This window comes from Falco naumanni, chromosome 8 (assembly GCF_017639655.2).
Source record: "Falco naumanni isolate bFalNau1 chromosome 8, bFalNau1.pat, whole genome shotgun sequence".
NCBI lineage: Eukaryota > Metazoa > Chordata > Aves > Falconiformes > Falconidae > Falco > Falco naumanni.
In genome coordinates, this window is record NC_054061.1 from 17590909 (window position 1) to 17612736 (window position 21828).

The 21828-nt window shown below is 35.0% G+C and overlaps 2 protein-coding genes across 3 annotated transcripts in view; one reads left to right on the plus strand and one right to left on the minus strand.

The window, feature by feature from the left end:
- The window catches only part of DOCK2 (dedicator of cytokinesis 2), a 197882-nt gene that overhangs the window by 73122 nt on the left and 102932 nt on the right, over window positions 1–21828 (plus strand). For both annotated transcript variants that reach the window (XM_040604553.1, XM_040604555.1), the window contains exon 27: window positions 802–897. In XM_040604553.1, the coding sequence (XP_040460487.1) occupies window positions 802–897 (96 nt within the window). The remainder of the gene's footprint in view (window positions 1–801; window positions 898–21828) is intronic.
- Window positions 4918–21828, minus strand: part of INSYN2B (inhibitory synaptic factor family member 2B) — a 40893-nt gene continuing 23982 nt past the window's right edge. The window contains exons 2-4 of the mRNA XM_040604556.1: window positions 15666–17844; window positions 12276–12350; window positions 4918–8635 (exon numbers count right to left, since the gene is read on the minus strand). Coding sequence (XP_040460490.1) covers window positions 8449–8635; window positions 12276–12350; window positions 15666–17047 — 1644 coding nt within the window. The 5' untranslated portion in view covers window positions 17048–17844 and the 3' untranslated portion in view covers window positions 4918–8448. The remainder of the gene's footprint in view (window positions 8636–12275; window positions 12351–15665; window positions 17845–21828) is intronic.

Genomic DNA, 21828 nt, shown 5'->3' on the forward strand with positions numbered 1-21828 from the left:
TAAAATACTGTTAAGAGATCACCATGGCTTTTATAATTGTGTTCTTTCCATACCACATGTGACATTAAAGAGACTCCTTGTTTGGTGTAAACTAATTTCTTTTTTTTCTATTAGAAATTTGTTTAGACTTTTTCTTTGATTGTTGCGTGCTAGTTTCCAAAGTTGTCTAGGAATCAGAGTAAGGTCAATGACATTGGTGAATAGAAGGTCATACCCCTCTGCTCAGCATTTTAAAATAAATAATCAAGCATCCTTTTGCAGGCAACATGACCAATACCTTGGCAATGTGACCAAAGAACAAACAGTCTTTAATTTGTACCCTCACAGAGCTGCAAAGTGGAATCAAGATAACTTTGTCTTCTAAAAATCATATACCTTGTGACTGCAATTAAGAATATTACTGAGGTCCAGACTGCCCTGAGGGCCATTGACAGATGTGGAGAACTATGATACAGTTTGCCTCAGCTGTCTGTCACCAGGGTATTGCTGTTAAGCTACAGGCGACACAGTTACTGGGAAAACACAAGTCCATTGAGCGAGGGATGGGAAGTAAATATCTGAAAGAAAAAAAAACAGGTGTGGGATAGGTAGGGTGAAAGTTTGACTGTGCCACTTGAAATGAGTATTCTACTAAAATTGCAGGAACTAAGGAGCAGTGTGAGCAAGAAGAATTGGAGTTGTTCTTTAATAAGGTGGTTATGTTATACAACTTGAACTGTCAACATGGAATTACTTGGTTTCTTCTTTCTTTTACAAGAGTATGGGTTTATTACTAAAACATTTTATTTTTTTCATTTTCAGGCATCAACTTATCACCATATTCAAGAAATAATGGTACTGTTATTACGCACGGTGAACAGAACTGTTATTACAATGGGACGAGATGATCCCTTAATTGTGAGTACTATTTTAATGTATTTTTAATGCTTTGAAAGTAATTTTACAGTTATCCTGGAAAAAATGCAGATATGGTATTGGTGGAGTCCTTGCTTGTGGACTTTTTTTAGATCTAAAATAAGAGATCTAAAGCTTTATTCTTTTTGCTTTCAGCTGTGCCACTGTAGTGTCTTCTGAAGTGTAATTGAATACTGTGAGATTTGTGCATACCTTAAAAATATAAACACTAAATATAAAGTTAATTGCTGTTTGCAAAACAAAGAAAGTTTTACAAACCTGCTTAAAGGCCATAGTTTAACACATTGAAAATAGTGTTTCTACTAATCTGAAGTAGAAGAGTCTGAGTAAAACTAAACAAACAACCAAAACATTTTCTCCATGCTTTACTTTTTGCTGGATTATAGTTGCTATGGATCAGCTGCCATTCCTGGTTCTGTTTCTGGAGGGGCAAGATAATGCCCTGTGTGCACAGGGAAAATGTCTGGGGATGTCCTGGCGTGGTGCACTCACCTAAGATTTTTGTTGAGATGTCATGAGATGTCATGATTGACAGTTATATTTAAGGACCAATGCCTCAATTTATTTGGATTTAAGTACATTTCATGAAGTACTTCTTGATTTAGACTATTTGTGAGAATGTCAGCAAGTTGTGTTCAGTGGGAATTATAGAAGTCACCCTGTAGACTGTGCACTTAAAGAAGATGCATATTTGTTGTTAGTCTTTAGAGATTTACATTATTCTGCAAAATCACAAGCAGCAGGTACTTGATTGTTTCTGCCACAAAAGGTACATCGTGAGTCTTTTAAAATGTACCATGTTTCCTTGTTCATTTCTGTTGGTAAACCAAAATATGTTTTAGATCATTGCCAGTTAGAGAATGTGTGTCTCCTAATGATCGGTCTCCTAATTGAGTTTTTCAGTGGAGATAGTTGCCAATAGTTGCTTCAGACTGGTGGTAGATCAGCAAGTTTCAGAAATCCATATAATTTTTATCAGAACTCCAGTGTGTTATTCTTCTATGTGTAACCCTCTGGCATGGCCGCAACGGGAGAAGGTTTTGAATAAAGACCCATTTACCTTTCAGTTCTCTAGAATGGTTGGAAATGTTTTTTTACTTGCAAAGAAAACATCATATGAATGTCATGAATGATGTAAATAATATATTAAGGAGTATTTTTGGACACTATAAACAGTAAATGAAGAAGCAAAGTGCAACACTAGTAATTCTGCAAAAAAAAAAATAGTTATCATTAGAAAACATTAGGAAATAAGGTGGTTACAATTAAATAAAATGGTCTGGAAAGTGTGGATGTTTTTTTCTTCTTGTTTTTTTTTTTTTTTTTTTCCCTTTCTCTCATCTACTGTAATTTGTTCAACTTTTACCTAAAAAGATTAAATCCAGTGTAAATTTTGAAATGCAGATGTCTGAATGCTAATAATGCTCATAAGCACCTATGCATATATGTATATTGGGCATTTTAGAAGTTTTTCAAAGCATATTTCCAATAAATTACAGATTTTTCTAGAGCTGAGGCAAGATTTTTCAAGAGACTGGTCTTTTAAATGTGACATGTTCATAATGAACAAAATGGTCCTTTGCATTCAGAAAGAGCTGGCAAAATGTGCTCATTTCGTGCTCTGGGTACTACCTCCAGTTCACTCAGTTAATTTGCAGGTTTGCTTTGAAACTTCTTGAGAGAGGCAAACTTACTGAAAAGCTGAATGCTAAATTTTTTAAAAATAAAGGAGATAGGAATTACAGCCTTCTGCAGTATGCTTAGGTGAGCGGAAGTTGCTAAAAGTATGGTGAACTCCAAGTACAGGTGGGACATATGGAATAGATGCAGACAGACTGTGTAGCTGATATTATATGGATATGAGCGACACTTCAAATTGGACTACATCTGTTATTTACTTCCAGAGGAACAGAAGATTATGCTTTAGACTCTTAAATTTGTTACCATGTTTCTGAAAATTGCAAATATTTTTATTATTTTCTGCTGTGTAATCTTCTAGAATTTGAAAATTGTGTGAAAACCAATGCTAATACTGTGTTATACTAATTAAAAAAATGGTTACAATTTACAAGACCTGTAATTCCTTGCAATTTTAATGCCTTGCACCTGATAGAGTGCTAGATTTTATTTACCTAAGTTTTTTTGCTTTCTGGCATGGATAACAGGTTAATTTTCATATTCAGGTGTCTTCACAATCGTCTAGCTTGTTGGCAGATAAGGATTTGAAAGGATTTTGGGTTACAGTTGCCTGTATCTTATCTTGCTGTGGTGCCATTTGAATCTAAGGGAAGGTGCTGCCTTGTGCTCAACTGGTAACAGCATGCAGTGAGCTTTGTTCATGTAATTACAGGTACGAAGCAGGCTCAGAAGGGCATAATCCCATCAGGAGAAGGTGTTAGTGATGGAAAAGTAATCTGGTTCTCTGCAACTACTGCAGAGAAGACTTAAATACAGTTCCTGCCTTCACTGTGGTGTTTTGGAGGTTGAAGGCTTTAACGGCTGCTTGGTTGTTTTCATTATTAAAAAAAAAAAAAAAGGCTTGACTGTCTGTAGTTGTAGAACTGCTTCTAAACTTGTAATGAGGAGGGACAAGTATTATCTGAAATTGGCTATTGAAGCTTCTGTGAAGTCTGGGGTTGTAGTTAAACAGTGCTGTGATGCAGTGAAGGCCTACCACAGTAAAGCTAGAAGTAAAACATATGGAAGCATGTAGAATACAGAAGTACTTGTTTTCAGTATTGGCTTGGTCAAGTAAACAAAAATATCATAAATCCATCATACACATTTTAAAGATTTCCATTGGTACTTCCAAACTTGATTTTGTTAACAGTATCAGTTTAGCATGAGGAAAAGACTGTAGTTATACTACACAGAAAAGGTTTTAGACAATAATTATGTAAGAAGTTGTACAAATAAAAACTTTGCTGAAAAGAAAAAAGCATGCTTTGTTAATCAAACCTACTCTAGATAGCATACTTCTGCAGAAAACAATTTCTTTGGGGAAATAATGATCAGAGAAACCATTTTGCAGAGCTGCTGTGGTTGGAGAACCTGATATATTCAAATATACACGTGGTCTAGCTAAAAGTTACAGGGTTTTTTATTCAGTATTCAAACTAAGATCCTTTACCTAGAGAAGAAGCTGAATGATTCCATGAAAGACCTGTTTATTCATTACCCATTTGTTTTCCTTTTCCAAAGAATAATTGTTCACTTCCTTTATAATATAAATGTTATTGATTCCTGAAACCTAAGAAAAATATCTCATTTTATTGCAAAAGATATCATATTTAAAGAACCTCGAAATTTAAAAAATGTACATTAGATAATACATTCCATTAGGAGGATGTTTTGCATCTAAGCTAGCATAATTGCTAAATATTGTGGCTTTTTTGAAAAAACTATAGTGCACCAAACTATAAAAAGCCCTACATGAACTGCTGTTACGTGACAGAGAGAAATCAGAATTTTATTCATACATTCTGAATTTTCAAAGAAAGTTAGGCTGACCCCATAAAACAGCAATTTCAAATACAGCAATTTTGGAATATGCCATATTCTGTGCAATGTTTTATAAATAGCATACTGCAGTTGTCATTTAAATGTCTTTCAGAGAAGCCTACAATCATTTGTATGCAAGGGCTGTCAAGCAGCTTTGGGTTTGGTGATGTTTTGTTGTTGGTTTGTGGGGGTTTTGTTGGTTTTTTAGAACATGCTTGTATATATTTCTATATGTTTATTTCCTACTCTGGGAGCTGGTTTTAGGCATTAACACTGTGAGTTTCTAAATCAGAGAAATTTTTATAGCCAATACTATTTTCTTCTAGAAGTCTACCAATTTCTATTGCTTTTCCAGTCTTGACATAAATCACATAGTGTGTGTGTGATAATATTTTTATTTCCTATAAAAATTAATAATTATTTACTAAAATATTTTTAAATATTTAACAATAAAACAAAAAATGATTACATATTATATTTTCACATAGCTTAGATTCTCCAACTATGTGTTTCAAGTTTATTAAATTGTAGGTTTTTTGTGTTGCTAGGATATACAAATTTCTGTTGAATCTAAACAAAACATATAGCAACTAAGCAGCCTTACCTTCTTGCTGTGGCTGATGCTTACCATGACTGACACTTTTCCCACTGTTGCCTTATAATGTAACGAATAGTCTTTTGCCCTAATGTTGTCTTTAATTTTTTTCAAGTCTGTTGTGTGTGACCTACCGTGGAGAAGACTGGGTGTCTTCTCTCATTAAGTAGGTGCAGTTTTATGTGTTTTTGTTGTGAAACTACGACGCTTACACTTTTGTAGGAATAATTTACTTCTGGCACACTTCTGCTTTATTTTCTGTTAAACTATTGCATGGGGTTTGTTCGTGGTAGTCAGAGCCTCTGCAAGAAAAATGAGGGAGTTCTGTGTTTCAGATAAGCCATTTGTTTGGACCCTAAATACGTATTTAGAACTTGTCTGGCTATTGCTACTACTGCTGACTCAAAAAAAAAAAATCGTTGTGCTGAAACAGGGAACTCTAGGAGCAACCTTTCTGAAGGACAGTGCTTTAGCAGCACTGTAATTTCATATTTTCTTTCAAGAAAATCAGATGTCTTAGTGGTGAATTTGAAAACACGGAACAGAATGTAGGCTGAAAGACAAGCAAATGTTCTTAAATTGCAGCATTGGGAGCCGAAGGCTGGCTGGCCTAGATACCTGAAGTGTTTCCCTACTGCTGTGTGTGCATATGTTAAAAAGAGAATTTCATATCCATATATGGATAATATATACTTTAGCGATTGAGAGTCAACTGAAAAATAACCGACAGGAATATGGAGACCAAAGGCTCATTTTGACTGGGAGATTAAGGATTAAAAATTGTTTACACTTCTGAATTACATCAAGATCAGACATGAAAATATAGATCCTGTAACTATTTAAATCAGTATATTTGAGTTTTTCGGAAGTACTGATGTTTGTTCAGGTCATAAGAAAGGCTTAAAGCCTTACAACTATCTTTGGTTGGACTTCCTTAAACTAAGTAGAGATATTTCTTCTTGCATAGTTTTACTGACCCCAGGAATTGACTGGTGCTGTGTTGTGAACCAAAATACTGTGGTTTGTTTAAACTGAGTAATCTGGATCCTTTAAAAATATATTGAAAGCACCATATTCATTATGTATGCAAAACCAAAGTCAGGCAGCTTAAAATGAGCTTTTTTGTGCTTCTTAACAAAAAGAAAGACACAAAATATTGTTTTGATATAATAACAGATTATTGAAAATCACTTCACTACAGAAAAAAACCTGTCCTGGTTTTGCTGGTTAAGCCTGTTGGTGTTGATAATTATTATACCTTTGCCACAGAGGATATTAAAATGTTATTTTAATAAACAAGAAACATTTACACACTAACAAATCCTTCATAAATTCAATTATAGACACTAATGCAAGATAGGAATGCTGTTGGCATACCAGCATAAGCAGTATTTAAGTCTAATATAATGACGTGTTCTGATGTAATAATGTCTTACCTTTGTTATACCCACAAATTATTATTGAAGAGCTTTTCTGTCTCACTAAATACATCCTTTTTGCTAGTAAAAATTTATATAAGGCTTTTCTTCTGACAAGCCTCTAAAATAATGATAATTTTATGCCTGTCATTTACATACTGACTGAACACGGAAATGTTTTTTTAAAACTATCTGTCCTTTAGAATTTGGATAAATTAACCCATGTCACATAGCATAATCTCTTCTAAATGAAGACTAGTTTTATCAAAAAACTTAATTCTTCCAGACAAAATTCTGTGCAAAACATTTTTAATGTGTTTTCAAATGTGTGGTTAACCCTAAGAATTCAAGGAACACAGGTGTACAAAAAGTGTACAGATATTTTTAACTAACATTGCACAATTAATACAATATGATTTAGAAAAATAAGATCCAGGGGTTGATCTACAGAATACTCTGGCACCATTTCAACTGATTAACCAGAGTAACTTCTAAGAAAAGGTCTGCAATACATTCCACTAAATATAAAATACATTATTTGGGCCTTACAGTGTGCCCTTTATACTCACTTTGGAAAACCTTTTCCCTTCTACCTCCCATATGAAAGCTGACCACACTTTCATGAGTGAAATAACAGTATAATCAACCCTACACGTTGGCATACCCTGTGCTAGCTGGGAACTCACTATTTTTGAAGGAAAGAAATAGCTGCATTGCCACCAGAAAAAAATTTTTTCAGCATATATATCTGTTTATATAATACAGATAAGTTCATTAAATACTATTTGTTTTGGTTATCAGTTTTCTGTTGTGTATCAACTTTTATCTTAAGGCCAAAAAATCATATCTTGGGATATTTTTGTATAGTGATACAGCTCTTAAATGTACAAATTAGGCAAGTAGTTTAGGAAGACAGTAGCCAAAGTGTTTGTTGCCCTCTATTCAGCAACTGTATGCTGACATCTGAGGTATTGTGTCCAGTTTTAGGCTTCTGGGTAGGTGAAAGACGTTGACTTACTGGAGGGAGACCACCAAGATGACTGTGGGCTGCAGCACAGAACATGTGAAGAGAGGCAGAAAAAATTGGATTTGTTCAGTCTTTAAGAAGTGAAGGCTTAGGAACAAGGTCTTATTATCTGTCTAATTCTTCTTGAAGGTGTTTTTGGGTAGGGCAAGATATAATGGACACACATTAAAACAGAAAATTCAGATTAGATGTTAGGGAAAAAAATGGTAACAGCTTGCCCCAAGAAGTTATCGATTCTTGTCTTTGGAGATATTCCGAACTCACATTCACCTAACTGGACCTTGCTTGAGCAGGGGGTTAAGACTAAAATTACTGATACTTTCTTGTTGTACGGTTCTATGATTCATTTCAGAGAAGTCTGTTAAATGGCTGAAACTTCTAAATGGTTGCTTTTTAAATTGAACCAGTACAAGGACAGAGAAAACTTAACCTGACATTCCTTTTTTCTCGTTAAATATTAGAAGACAGCAACAAAAGCATTTCAGTGGGGATGTGAAATAACTGTAATTGTCTCCTTTGAGAAGAGATTTGTTTGAACCATGTAGATTCCCCTGGATTTGTCCTTGATTGTGTGAGTTGTTTAAAGATCACCAAAGTTCTTTCATCTTAGTCCATGTTGCTTAAAATAGGAAATGAAGGCTGTGTGACAACTTTAGCTTTGTCTACCATTGTTTTATAAAGCAGAGATTTAAACCTTGTTATTTTTGGAAAGTTGGGGAAAAAAAAAAGTCTTTTCAAAGCATATGAAAATGTCCTTGGAAAAAATGAGAAAGATTCCTTTTGAAGGAAACAATTTCTTTTTGAAAATAGTATCTTCATGTGCCTTTATGCAGTGAGATGATTTTAGTAAATTAAATTATTTTGATTTTTCAGATACTCTAATTAAACAATCTTTAGTTTTATGATTTTGTAATACCACATTTTCAGGTGTGTGGTCTTCAACCTCTTTGTGTTCCAGTGTCTTTTGAAATGTAAAAGGATCCAGAAGGAAATCAAATCCACCAGAAGCATTTTCTTTTCACCTTTTTTGATTTTCTTCTTAACTCCTTTTTCTCGGGAGCTGGATAATCAGAGGGTAGCTTCTGAGGTGAAGCTGAAGCTGGATTTTGCTCTGCATGATCCAGTGTTTCCAAAATCTGATGAAATCTTCCTTCTTGTTGTCTGAAGTCGTATTCTACACTATGGAAAAACGAAGAGATTTAAGCTAGTAAGTGAGAAATTTCTTAATGTGGAAAGGATGCTTACCTCATTAGAATAATTTGTCATTGGAGCTTGGTTAAAACACAAAGGTTGCTGCTTTGAAAAAAAGTTAACCTTTTAATCTTTTCTGAGGGAAAATTTTTTCTTAATATCAGTTAAGAACTCCAAAAATGTGGCCAAAACAATGGGACAAAAATTAAGGAGAAAAAATGAAAATGTGCTAGGATGACCTTTCAATGCATCTTACTCAATGGTCAGGTTTTGATACTCAGTCATATGCTTGGCACAAAATCAAAACTCTCACGTGCTTAACTTTGTTAAATGTGAATGCTTCCCACTAGGAGATCTGCTAGGACCAAAAATATATGAAATTAAGCAAGTCTGTAAGTCTTTCAGATAAGTGGTATTAGTTAACAGGAAAGCAGAACGTCACTTATTTTCTCCATGGAAGCCCATAATTATTATAGATGTCAAATAAGAGCCAAGACATTAATTAGGTAAGAGCAGATATGTGCAGAAATAAGGTTCAAAAGAATTGATGTGGACAGTGATTAAGTAGTCTGATGCAACCAGTACAGTTAAACAAAAACAAGAAAAAAAAAAATATGACAAGGATGCAATGCTCTATGGTTTTTCTTCATTTCAGCCATCTTTTCTGGGCCGGAGTTTGGGAGTTGTATCGGCTATGTCTGCTGTGGAGGGTTTAGCAGGCAGAGGGGAGAGTAGAAAGGAACTGGTTGTATTTTCCATAATGCAAGCTTTTTGGGAGGAAAAAGGCATCATCAGAGAGGTGCTGAGATGGCACATGAAGACCCTGAACCTGATTTGGGCACTGAGAAGAAGAAATCTGTAAAATTAGTAAATATGTATATCTTTAAACACTATTAACTGTGAGTATCTGTATGTATACAGAAATCTGTAAACTTTGTTGAAGGATATCTTAAAATTAACTAGAAGCTTTTTTTCCATGTAATAGATTTTTGGGTTTTTTTTTATGAAATAAAATTACTCAGCTGGCAAAAAAAAAAATAATAGGGTTATTCTAATGTAGAATAACTGGACAGGGATCTCTGGATAAGGAGCAATACATAAGAAATATAAAAGAAGAAAGTTATATAAATGACAGATTTGACCAGTGTGTCTCAAATGTGAGTTGCCTGCTAAAACAGCAACTTAATACTTTTCAGTAGTCACAGATCACAGGTGTTGGAGAAAGAAATGTTTGCTTTATACTATATGTAAGGATAACATCTACTCATGTCCCTTTTTTCTTCCCATCTTTAAAATTTCTAATTTAATGCTGGAGAGATCATCTCTAGAGGCAAGAGTTCAAGTCATTCTTCGTTTAATACTGTCCCTTATACATGGAGATAACTTTTCAGTTGCTACTTGCATTTGTTTATTATAATACAAACATTTGTCTTACAGGATCTAGATTGAAAGTCCCAAGTCACCTCACATAAACCTGCTGGATAGTTAGTAAAGCTAAACTTAAAGCTACTATAGACCTGGTCACTGTCAGACTGAAAAACTCTCTACTACTGTACCAATCAATGTAATCCACGCTGGGATTGATGTGAGATTAGTACATTGTTTGACCCAGGCACTGCTTAAAATGCACATGATAAAGATGGTTCAGTGACAGTAACCTCACATTCTGCTTGTACAGTGTTTGAATCACTAATAAGTTAGTTTCTTGAAGCGCAGGAAAGCAGGGAGCAGGATTAATCACTTGATTCTATAATTAATGACAACAGCGATACTATGTTAATGGAAAATGATACTTACGTGCACCTTTTAGGCTACGTAAAACACAGGAATTGCATGGATTTGTCTAGAGTAACACCTGATAATTACTACTTTCAGAATATTGTCGAATATGTTATGAACTTCAAATATTAGTTACTCAGAATGCTTTTTTTCATAACCATATTTGTGGAACGTGTCTGTAAAGTGAAAACTATTGTGTCCTTGCTCTCTCCTGTTTTGTCACTTAAAAGTAGAAACTTTTTAGAGGAACTGTGTTCTGTTGTGTTATTCTACTAATCATTGCACTGTAAGTTCCAGGCACATTATAAACCACCTAGTAAATCAAAAAGGCACATCGGTGTTTTTTTACTTCCTCATTCTTTCTTTCAAATACTTGTGCTTGTTGCTCAGGATCTTCCCTATACTGAAACTGTGTAAACTAAAAATGCAGGGTAAGCGTCATATTAATTTTTCTGAAGAGAGGAGGCATCCCATGATAAAGGGTTGTTTGTACATAAATTCTAGAGAGTGACCTCTGTTCCTGTATGGTCCAATAAAAACGTACAGAGACTGTTTGTCCGGAGACAATCACCAAGTAAAGACAATTTTTTTTGTCCTGGGTCTTCCTTTTTGCACAGAAGCAGTCTATGCTCTTAGACAGGTCATGTAACTTCCGGGGGTATTGAATGGACTCTGGAAAGCACTAACAACTTTGTCTCAGAGGAGATGTGGTGTTTAATTTGTGACATGTCAATTACTTTGAGTTTCATTACCAGAGGTTTAGGACATCAGTACTCAACTGTGTATGTGGAACAATAGGTTCCAATGCTGTGACCAACCCTGAGTTTACCTAACTACCTTGTTAAGCTTTTTAATAAATTTGGCTCATGTAGCAAATGCAGAGTAAAAAACACTTCCATGTGGATATAGTCTATTCATTATACCCATAAAAAATTTAAAGACATACTGGTTACAAACAGCTGAAGCTAATGGACTACTATATTCTTTGAAATAAAGAAAAAGTTTTCAACCTACAAGAGAAATTCTGTTATCCTGTATTTTTGTAAATATAATCAAGCAACTGAAGGTGTGTGCTTTCTGCCTCATAGCTGAGACTGCAGAGGTTAGATAATGTGTTTGTAAATTGGTGCAAGCCCTACAAAATCCCTTGCCAGGTGGACAACTTACATGTGCAGTGTAGCCAAGACTTTGTACCTGCTAGCTTTTTCGTTAATGGCTGGCAAGCCAGACTCTTACATTGTGTTTGCATAGGCATAGCATTTGAAACGTGTGCAGCTTCTGGAATACAGTACTATGAAGTTTCTTGATCATAACAGTTCAACATAAACTGCAGTTTAAATTTGGATTAACTTACACAAAAATTGCACTTTCTCAAAATAGTAACAAATAAACATTTATTGATGTGGGAAGTGTGGGAGTTTTGAGTTTGTTTTCCATGTAAACATGAACTGTAGCTATAGCTTACTTGCATTTGGAGAGTAAAGTGTTTATCTTTTCCAAGATCTACATCTATTACAGAAACCCTAGCTTTAAAAATATAACACACAAAGGGAGCTTCATCATCAGAAACGGCACCAAAGGTTTTTGAAGCGTGCTAGCAATAATAATGCTGTGAAACATTAGTGGGAAATTTCTATTTTGAATCTCAGAAGTACAGTACCTCTTTAAAATAACACCAATATTAGTTGTTTTCTATGTGGGAAAACAAACAGACCACCTCACGTGTCTCTGTTGGTCTTTTGTTAAAAACTGGATTTATGATTATTGAGACCTTTTATAGCTGTGAGCAAAACGTTGTATTGTACATTTGTGAGAGATACAGAGAAAACAAAATTGTGTGAAGAAGTACCTGTATATGATACATGCGGTGTTCTGACAGGTGCTGCAGTTGTTGAGGTCTTGACCGGTGTGATAGAAGTTACGCCTGTAACAGACAGTAGTGAATGTAACGTGTATTTATTAACAGATCTCTGAATCTTTCGTGAATAAAACTAATTCTGTTCACCACTTCTATTATCCTTACTACAAAATCTAGTGTCAATTTTTTTAAAATTAGAAGATTGCTTTAAAAAACCAAACCCTATGTTGATTGATGTTTTTGTCTTGTCTTGCAGCCTTCCCATCTCATGCTGTTAAGATTCTGGTTGTGTTGGTTCTTGCATGAGTATTTGTTATGCAAACATTTAGGCATGTGACTGGTGCTTATAACATATTTTAAAGTATGTGAATATCCATGCTTTTGGTGAATCAATCTGGTCTCTACCCCATGATTTCCATTCTTTCCCCTTTTCATGTTTCCTCACTTGAAGATAAACAAGTCAGGTTTTTACTGCTGGTAGTTTACAAATTTGGAGTGCTGAGAAAACAAGAAAAGTGACTTTTCTAATTAACATCAGCTAGAGTTGAATTATTTTTATAACAGAGGAGAGATCTGCATTAGAAACAATTTGAGGTTGGTGGCTCATTACATCTGAAGGATGCATAACTAATATTTAAGACATTTTATTTGAATTAGGGAAGTTAATTTTGTACTAATATAATTTTCTGATTGCTTTTGGAATTCAAGTGGAGGTTCTTCACATGTGGTGTTGTGCTACCTCCACGAGTATTTGGAATGTTCAGTTTTACTGCTAGATGATTCTAGCAAGATGGATTGAAACTTATAATTAAATCTCAGTGTGAAACTTAAAATTTATTTGGCAAAATTTTTGTTTTCAGCCATGTGGTGACTGAGCAGACATGGACTATAAATATTGCTGTATAATCTGACTGTGCTTCACTGCGAGTTACTCTTTGTAATGGTCAGGTTTGCAAACATAATTGAAACTTGTCCACTCTGTCATACATAACTACGTGCAGGGGAGAAAATGTGTGTATTTTGTTCTGTAATTTTGTAAAGAACCATAGTGGGGTGATAGTGGTATGAAATATATTATAGACAAGTGACTGCTAAAACTTGATACATACTTGGATTTCCACTCCCTCCCCTTGGATCTTGCTTGTAAACCAAAATTTGTGGTTCGGTGTTTCACAAATGTTTTTGCATTTTTGTTATCAGTATGTCTACATGGATTTTTTTTTGTGCTGTGTCTAGGCTATTACAAAGTTAGTGTTAGAAAATCATGTGAGCTTTTTGGGTAGAGAAAAATTACTAAGAATAACCCTCTGAGAGAGGATAGTTGGAGCTGAATTATATGGAAAACACTTTACATGGAATAAAATTATATGTGGGCACAGTGGAAAGTAACAGAAGTCTTTTTGTGCTAACAGCCAGATGGATGTTATTGGTTAATGTTTCCAAATTAAAAAGGCAATCTGTACAGAGTGAAATTACAGGTTAACTTGACTTATTTTAGTTTTTAAAATGAGTTTAAATTCATGTTTGGAGTGCGAGTTGGAGAATTATTCATCAGTAATGCAAGAAGGTAATTTCAATTCCCACATAAAATACTCTGAGAAAGAAAGAATTCTTCAAAATAGGTTTAATTTTCTTCAGAAGTTTTAAGAAAATTAGGATATGTAAAATTATGGCTTCAGTTGTATCCTGAGAGTTTCTGCACAGCCACACAAACCATTCCTGTCCACAAGGGAACAAGTGCAAAGGCCTAGTGCTGCATCGTGTGAGCAAGTCAGTGTCATGCTCTGTGCTATTTCTGGCCAGTTGAACCTGCACAAAAATCTTAAGGCAGCCCTCTTTCTGTGGTGTTTGCAGAGTTTGTGGAAATGTGGAAGATTATCAGATTTATTCCTTAACTGTAGTCAGTAAACGCTATTGATACACATGATGTGATTTTAAAATTAAGGATGTATTTTTACACACAAACCAGCTGCACATAAATGATTATTCTAGCTGCCTACCTGTGCTTAGTATAAAAGTAAATATATTGTAACATAGACTTTCTGATGTTTTAGATTTAAAAAATCAAGTTGAATGGAACCTGTATTCTCTTGATATTTTTGAAAGATTAATTTATGGGTTTTTTTGAAGACAAAAAATTATTTGATGGATATACTTACTACGTTATCACAGACTGGCCAGGATTGGAAGGGACCTCTGGAGATCACCTAGTCCAACCCCCTGCTAAAGCTGGGTCTGCTAGAGCAGGTTGCACAGAATGGCATCCAAGGAGGTTTTAAATGTTACCCAAGAAGGAGTCTCCACACTTAGTATAAGTAGGAGCTGCTCTTAATTTTTTGGAAATTATTATTAGGATAGTCTAAAACCTGTTTTGAGCACAGAAATATTTAAAAATCTATTGTAACCTTGTCCTACAGAGGTGTGCAATCTTTAAACATTTGTTGCATTTATTGTATTATTCTTATTATAAATAATGCAGAAATAATTTGCATAAATAAGTTACATAATGCTTTCGGCCTTGGCAAATAGTTACTATTAAAGAATACTAAAAGACAGGTCATGCATTCTTATGATAGTGCAGAAAGCAGTCATTCCAAAATCTGAGATTCTGAAGTGAGTTCTTGCTAACAAGATTCATAGGCTCTATGTTTGTATTTTCAATCCCTTCTAAGCACTGACCTTCCGCTCTTGTGAAATCTGCCTGACATATCGAAGCTCTTGAAGTCTACCTGGCGTTGCGCCTTTTCATATTCTTCAGGCATTCCCTTTAAGCAGCGATGTTGTTTGTGGCATTATGAAATGTAACTTACAATGTGGTCCCCAAATGTTTGCAGATACTGTGCTTTAGCCACTAATCCTTTTACTTGCTTATGAAGGCAGTAATAATTTATTGAACAGGAGCACATTTTTGCTGATACAAACTCTTTCAGCAGTAGGACTGCTTTGGCAATAAATGCATATCTGACTTTGCTAGTAAGAGCTGGTTGGGTTGCTATTACACTACGTTGGTTCATTAAAGTGTTGGGGTTTGTTGTTAATAATGCATGCAGACTTTAGCTAGATGGAGACTGCCAGCTCTTGGGTGTCAGTGACTTTGTATCTGACACACCAAATCGAAATAAAAAAGGGAGTTAATAAACTATCACACTGGGTTTAGTAAAGGCAGTGTCAGCTAAAGTCAGGTGATAGACTTGCTTCTCTACTGAGGCCCAAGTACCAGAAAAAGGGTATAAGATACCATTTTTGCAAACTCATCTTTAAATATCACATCTTTAAATATCTTTAAATATCTTTCCAGATTCTTTCAGTAGCAAAGGTTAAAAGAATGCTAACATCTAATTCACACTTCTGATGGATTATTAATATTAAAATGCACCATACCCTTCACTGAGGGCTCTGGATTTTTCCAGGTCTTGGATTACATTCAAAAGGACTTTAATCTTCTCCTGGTTCGATTGCAAGGATTCCTCTACAGACTGCAGCCTGCCTTGTAGGGCACAGAGTTCATCATGTGCCAAATGAATTTGATTTATTTTGCTAATCTCTTTGTTGATTTGTGGTTTTATTTCATTCCTTGGCAGATAAGACTTTATGTGAAATCCTTCTAAACAGCTGTTACACTGGGAAACATCTGACTGGGTAGAATTTCTCTCGATTTCAGTATTACATGACAGAGTAGATTTTGATGCATTACTGCTGGTCAATGACATTATTGTGTGATCATCATTTGTTAATGTTACACAGCTGGAATCTGTTTTGTGCTCTCCTGCCTGTTGATAGTCTCTGAGGAAACAAGGAGATGAACTGTGATTTGATGGAGGTGATAATGGAGTAGTTTCCTTACTGCTAGCATCTTTGCTGGCTACAAGCAGCTCAGAATCACTTTTATCTGCTTCACAAGAGTCAGAATGAGGATTACATTCACTGCAGTTAGTAGAATTGCTTAGGCAAGGGTATGCTTTTTCAGAATTAGATGACAGCATGCCGTTTTCATTATTTTCATTGCTATTTATGACAGTAGAAGAATGCACTGAATTATTTAAATTCATGGTTGTGTCTAGAGCATCAGTGGAAACGTTGCCGTCTTTTGGAAAACTCATGTGTATGTATTCAGGCACCTGTGTAGAAACAGTTGTCTTCTCCGATACTGAGAAATTATCTGAGTAGATAGGTCCATTGTTTTGTGCTTTTAATGGTCTTTGACTTAACTGACCATCCACTTCACTATTCCTAAATCCATCTTCCAAATGATTAGTTATTCTTAAGTAACAGAGATCTGAAGACATAATGTCTTTTTCAGAAAGGCTGCCATTTACTTGGATAGAATTTGCAGGCTCACTTGGCATTTCTGTTAATGATTTGCTTACAGTCAGTTTTTTCTTCTTAAAAATGGGGAAGTGTTTCCTGAGGCTAGGAGATGTTTGTACAGCAATATTCCGAAGCCCCTTCTGAGCCCTTGGAAAAGATGGAGATGGATGTAGCAAAACACTGTGATCCCTAAATATTTCAGGTTTTCCAGTTATGAATGATATATCTTGGGCAGGATCAGCATCCAGTTCTGTCTTTGCATTCACACCATCATCCTTGAATCGAACTTGCTGAGATTTGGTCCTGCGGTGGTGTGGCTGTCTCATAAAATCAGCTGAATCCAAACTGTTCCTTTTCAATAGCACTGGGCGCATTTTCATGCTTTGCTGGGCCATTGAATCACCATTTAAACTCTGTAAGTAACATGTTTCTTTATGACCCATTTCATTTGTCATTTGAACTCTATATTAAGATTGTTCCTAAGATACAAACAAACACCTTACTCCTGAAGAATCAAAGCTTTTCATTCTTCTTCTTGTTATTATGTATACTTTTAACAGACATACTCTCTTTAGGGATGCTCCTTCAAATTGAATTGCTGATTAGACCAAATGCGAAGATAACGAAATATCACATTTAAGGAAAGACTTTTTGTAGCTAGGGAATGCAGGAATCCTTGTGTTTTGAAGGTAACATGATACCTGTATTACAAAACTGCAACAGGCTGTTATGCTTACAGTTAACTAATTTAAAGGGAACACTGAGTCTGTGGCTTTCCTGATGGCTTTTAATTTGACAGTCAGCTCTTCATTAGTGATTCAGCTTCTCTTAAAATGGATCAGTCACATATGTTTTACTTGCATGTTGTCTAAACAGCAAGCATTATAAATTTTGGGAGCATTCTCATTTCTGACACATAGTTTTGCTGGTAGAATATATCTATTATTACCAAACTGAATTGCTTTCTTTAGAGACAGTTTTTCATCTTCAGCCATCTTTGTAATGTTGCAAATGAAACTAATCTTCCCAAACAGTTAAGCAAAATGTCACCACTTCTGACCAGGTGAAAAAACACCATCCAGTGGGTTTCAGTGAGAGAAGTGATTGATGTGTAGCTGTTAGTTCATGCAAATACAAGGCCAGTCATATCCAAGGGACTGTTTCTTTTGGGGAAGTTCTGTAAGTACTTTGGCATCAGCAGAGTAGTCCAGACTGAATAACCAGCAAATGCAGAATAACAGGGTAATGTTTCCTGCAAGTAAAAAGACAACAGTTGTAGATGAACAAACTGCCAGACAAGGTCATTTTCTTCTGCTGTCTCCTAAGCAACTTTGCATCTCTAGTTGTTCTCTAACCATGGCAGTGAGTTACTTGTATAGAAACTGAAAAAATATTTTACAATTTGGAAGTGCCTAATGTTTTCTTCATATGAAATACAGAACACCAAATATGGATATACAATATTCAGAGTACTTTTCCCTTTGTGATCAGTACCCATGTGCAGGCCTCAATCTGGTCCCAAAATATAGATCTTAAAACTTAAATATTCATATTAAAAAATGACTATTAAGTCTTGTAATGGATGAAATGTCAAAAAAATGAACAATACAATTGTAAGTTCTTAAATTGGAGGCAAGTTGGGGTTCGAACAAAACTAAAATTTTTTTTTTTAAGTGTTCAGATTTGAGTACAACTCTTGGTTGAGGAAAAATAAATTTATTTTGGAATGTGATTAATGCAAATAGAACCTTTTCTGGGGAGATGAAATCTCTTTCCCCTGTAATAGCAATTATTTGGGAATCAAGACTGAAATTGGCTGCACATATGTGTAGTGTTCTACTCGGTTTGCATTCAGGAGACTGGCCTGTAAAGCTCTTATTTGTCACATTTGTCCAGAGCTCATAATGAAAAAATAAATATTAGACATTTTGAGTGACCATGATAACTTAGATTTCTGAAAAACAATTAGGACAATAATATAGTCATAATGACTATGGATTGCATTAGGAAGACTGCAAGAAAGTATGAGAACATATTTTCTTATGGAGCCAGTGGTTATCACAATTTTACTTGTAAGTATTTTAGTCTTTATCAAATGTAGTATAACCACTAATCTTTTTTTTGTACCCCAAAAAATAAGTCTTCGACCAGTTTGTCACAGCTGGCACTTCAATTATGTTTATCACAGTTTTTGTCACAGAGACATGTTATTCATAGGTTAAAGTGTAATGAGCATTGACTGATTTCAAGTTCTTTATATTTATTCTATAAAAATAGTTTTTTGGTGAAATTTGAAGTGCTAATGAATTGTCGCTCCACATGCTGATTATGGATGCATCGCCTGCATTGACTACCAGGAAGTTGTTCATAGGTTTGTGCTCAAGTGTACACATGGATGATTCCCTGAAGCTAGACAGTCATAGCCAGGCTGTTTAATGGTACATTTTACTAACTGAAGGGTTGTGCAAGATATTGTGTCCTCTTTCTAGAATATGAACCCATATGCTATGATGTATTGACCGGTGGCATGGCAGGGTATGGGAAAGGCATGTAACAATACATTGTTAATGAACATGTGATGTACTAGAGCTGCAGTAAGAAAATATAGAGGCAGTAAACATGCAAATGAAGTCTTACACTTCACCCATGTCAGTAGACAGCTAAACACATGACTAGCAGTCACATAGGCCAAGGCTAATATTATTGCTTCAGTATTTATATGTCAAAATATAAGTTACCATAATAGAATTTTCTTGGCAACCTTTGCTACAAATTTGGATTCGTTATGGCTTCCTGAAAAAATAACATGTAGATGAGTCTGTTGTATATAGTTTGTTCAAATTGTCTATGCATTTTAGCTAGGACTTGTGACTCCAGCTGTCTACAGTGTTAAGAATGGTTTTGCTGTTTCTTACCCGAATAATCTGTGTGATAGACGTCCTGACAAATGTTAATTCTCCTACCCAAGTAATTTCAGAATAGTTTGAGCCAGAATTCAGTATATGCAATGACTAGTAGCAGACTTTAAGTCCTGAATTTCAAAACTCACTCATCAGATGTACCTGTATGTAAAATAACTTTCCTGTATTTTTAATAAATTATGCTAAATCTGACACTAGCTGCTAAAACAGAATAGGGATAAAAGTATAAATTTATGCAAAGTGTGGGAAATATTCTATGGGATTTTTAATAATGCAACCTAGTTTGCTTTTAGGATTACAGTAATTTTTAAGACTGGGGCTAAATTTCCAGCATAGTGTTAATTTAATATTAATCCTGTTCCCTGATAATTCACTGGTGGTTTCATTACCCTTATTACGTTCATTATCTTAGTGTACCTTTTATTTAAGCATTGCACAAATGTTACCATATTAAATTTACAGGAATTGATGAGATGGGTGCAGTGGGAAAAATTTTGTTATGAAATACAGCAAACTGTTCTGTAGCTTCATGTAACATTTAAGCAATGTAATATAATTTAAGCAAAGTAATAATGCAATATTATTTTATTATTAAGTTCTAGAAAAAAATGATGGTTGGGTGATTTCACTGCAGAGAGAAATGTTGCATACAATATCGAGGAAACAAATACATACATTAATGCCAAACTTTACTTTCATGATATGCTAGCGTTAAGTAGCTTAAATCACTGTTCTGCTTGTTCACTAGAAACAAATATACACAATAAACAAGTCAAACACTTTCTGCAAATAAAGTTCCGGTGCCAAGTTCTGAATTCTCACTTCATCCACTAATTACTGGAGGCTTTTTACAGTTTTGTTTGGCAATTTATCCAAATATTGCAGTAGCTTTTTCCACTTCCCATCACAGCTGCTGTGCTCCAGGCGGATGGGCTACTTTAAAAGTAATACTTGCCCAATTAAATTCACAAAGAAACTTAATACTCTGTGTTTCAAATACAAGTCAAAAGCCCTTAAGGGTTTTAGGAGGGCTCTCTACTTTGGCTGTAGAGGCATGTGAGCTAGAGTCTTGCATTTTTAATTTGTAAATTGCTATTTTGATTCTGTGTAATTTTTAGCTAACTTGATATCCATAAGTCTGGGGTTCATATGAATTGTTGTAATGAAAGTTTTGATGCTGTTATTTATATTGGATTGAGCTGAAATAAAAATTATATAGATAGGAATTCTCAAATATTTAGATTGAAACCCCAAACTAATGAATTTCAGTGGGCTGCAAGTGCCTGTGTTTAGATTAACAAATCAGTGCAACCTTGCCCATTACTAAGTTTAAATAATAATATCCCTTGCCCAGAATATAATTCCTCCCTCTTTTCTGGCACAGCAATTTACAGGTCTTTTTTTGCTCATTATTTCACTTTGACTGAAGTATGAAACATTCTAAGGATCTATTTCATAGAAATGCTTTCAATATATTAATTTAACTTCTGTCACTCATAACAAAAAGCATATGTCATTTTTAAATTTATGTCTTGTAATAACAACAGTTTTAGTAGGAGAAATCTATTGGGCTTTAATGTCTGTCAGGGTTCCATGATCTCACATCCAACTATCCAGCCTCTTCCTCATCCCTTCCTCGGGCAGCTCCTCATCAGTCCCAAGGAAATACCTCTTGCCTTGGTGGTTTTGCTTAATTAACACTGTGGATTTGTCCCAATCTTTTCATTCACTGTTTTTTGAAGCAAGTGGCCTATTAGGCGCAATTCCCCGCCCCCCCCCCGCATGCTTTGCATGCACGGTTCTTCACAGTGACAGTTACTCTCCAGTGTGAACTTATTTTAGCTCCAGTGCAATTGTATTCCAGGTGTAGTAAGTGAATTGCCTGGAAAAGACGAACATGCAAAGCCTTCCGCCTCAAACACCAATCAAACTGGTTTTCAAGCCTCAAGATTACGTTTTTTAATTCTTGGAAATGCACACACAATTTAGTTAGCAAGCCAGGCAGAGGAAATTTGAGCACAAGAGAGAGTTATATTTTTTAACATTTTTTTTTCCATCTTTCCTTCCTTTACCGCCTTGATTTCTTGAGGAGTGTCAAATACATATTTTTGGTCTATGTTTCAGTTTAATGAGTGAAGCTGTAGGTAGGGGAGTGCAACTGGTAAGGATAACTGAAGATTATGAGAAATTACTTGAAAAAGCATATAGCAAAAGGCAGTGGGGATTTTGGAAGAGTGTGAATGTGCGGCTGTAGTGGTTTTGGGGTTTTTCTACAGTTTGTGGAAAAAAATATTAGACATGGTTTTCAAATTCAT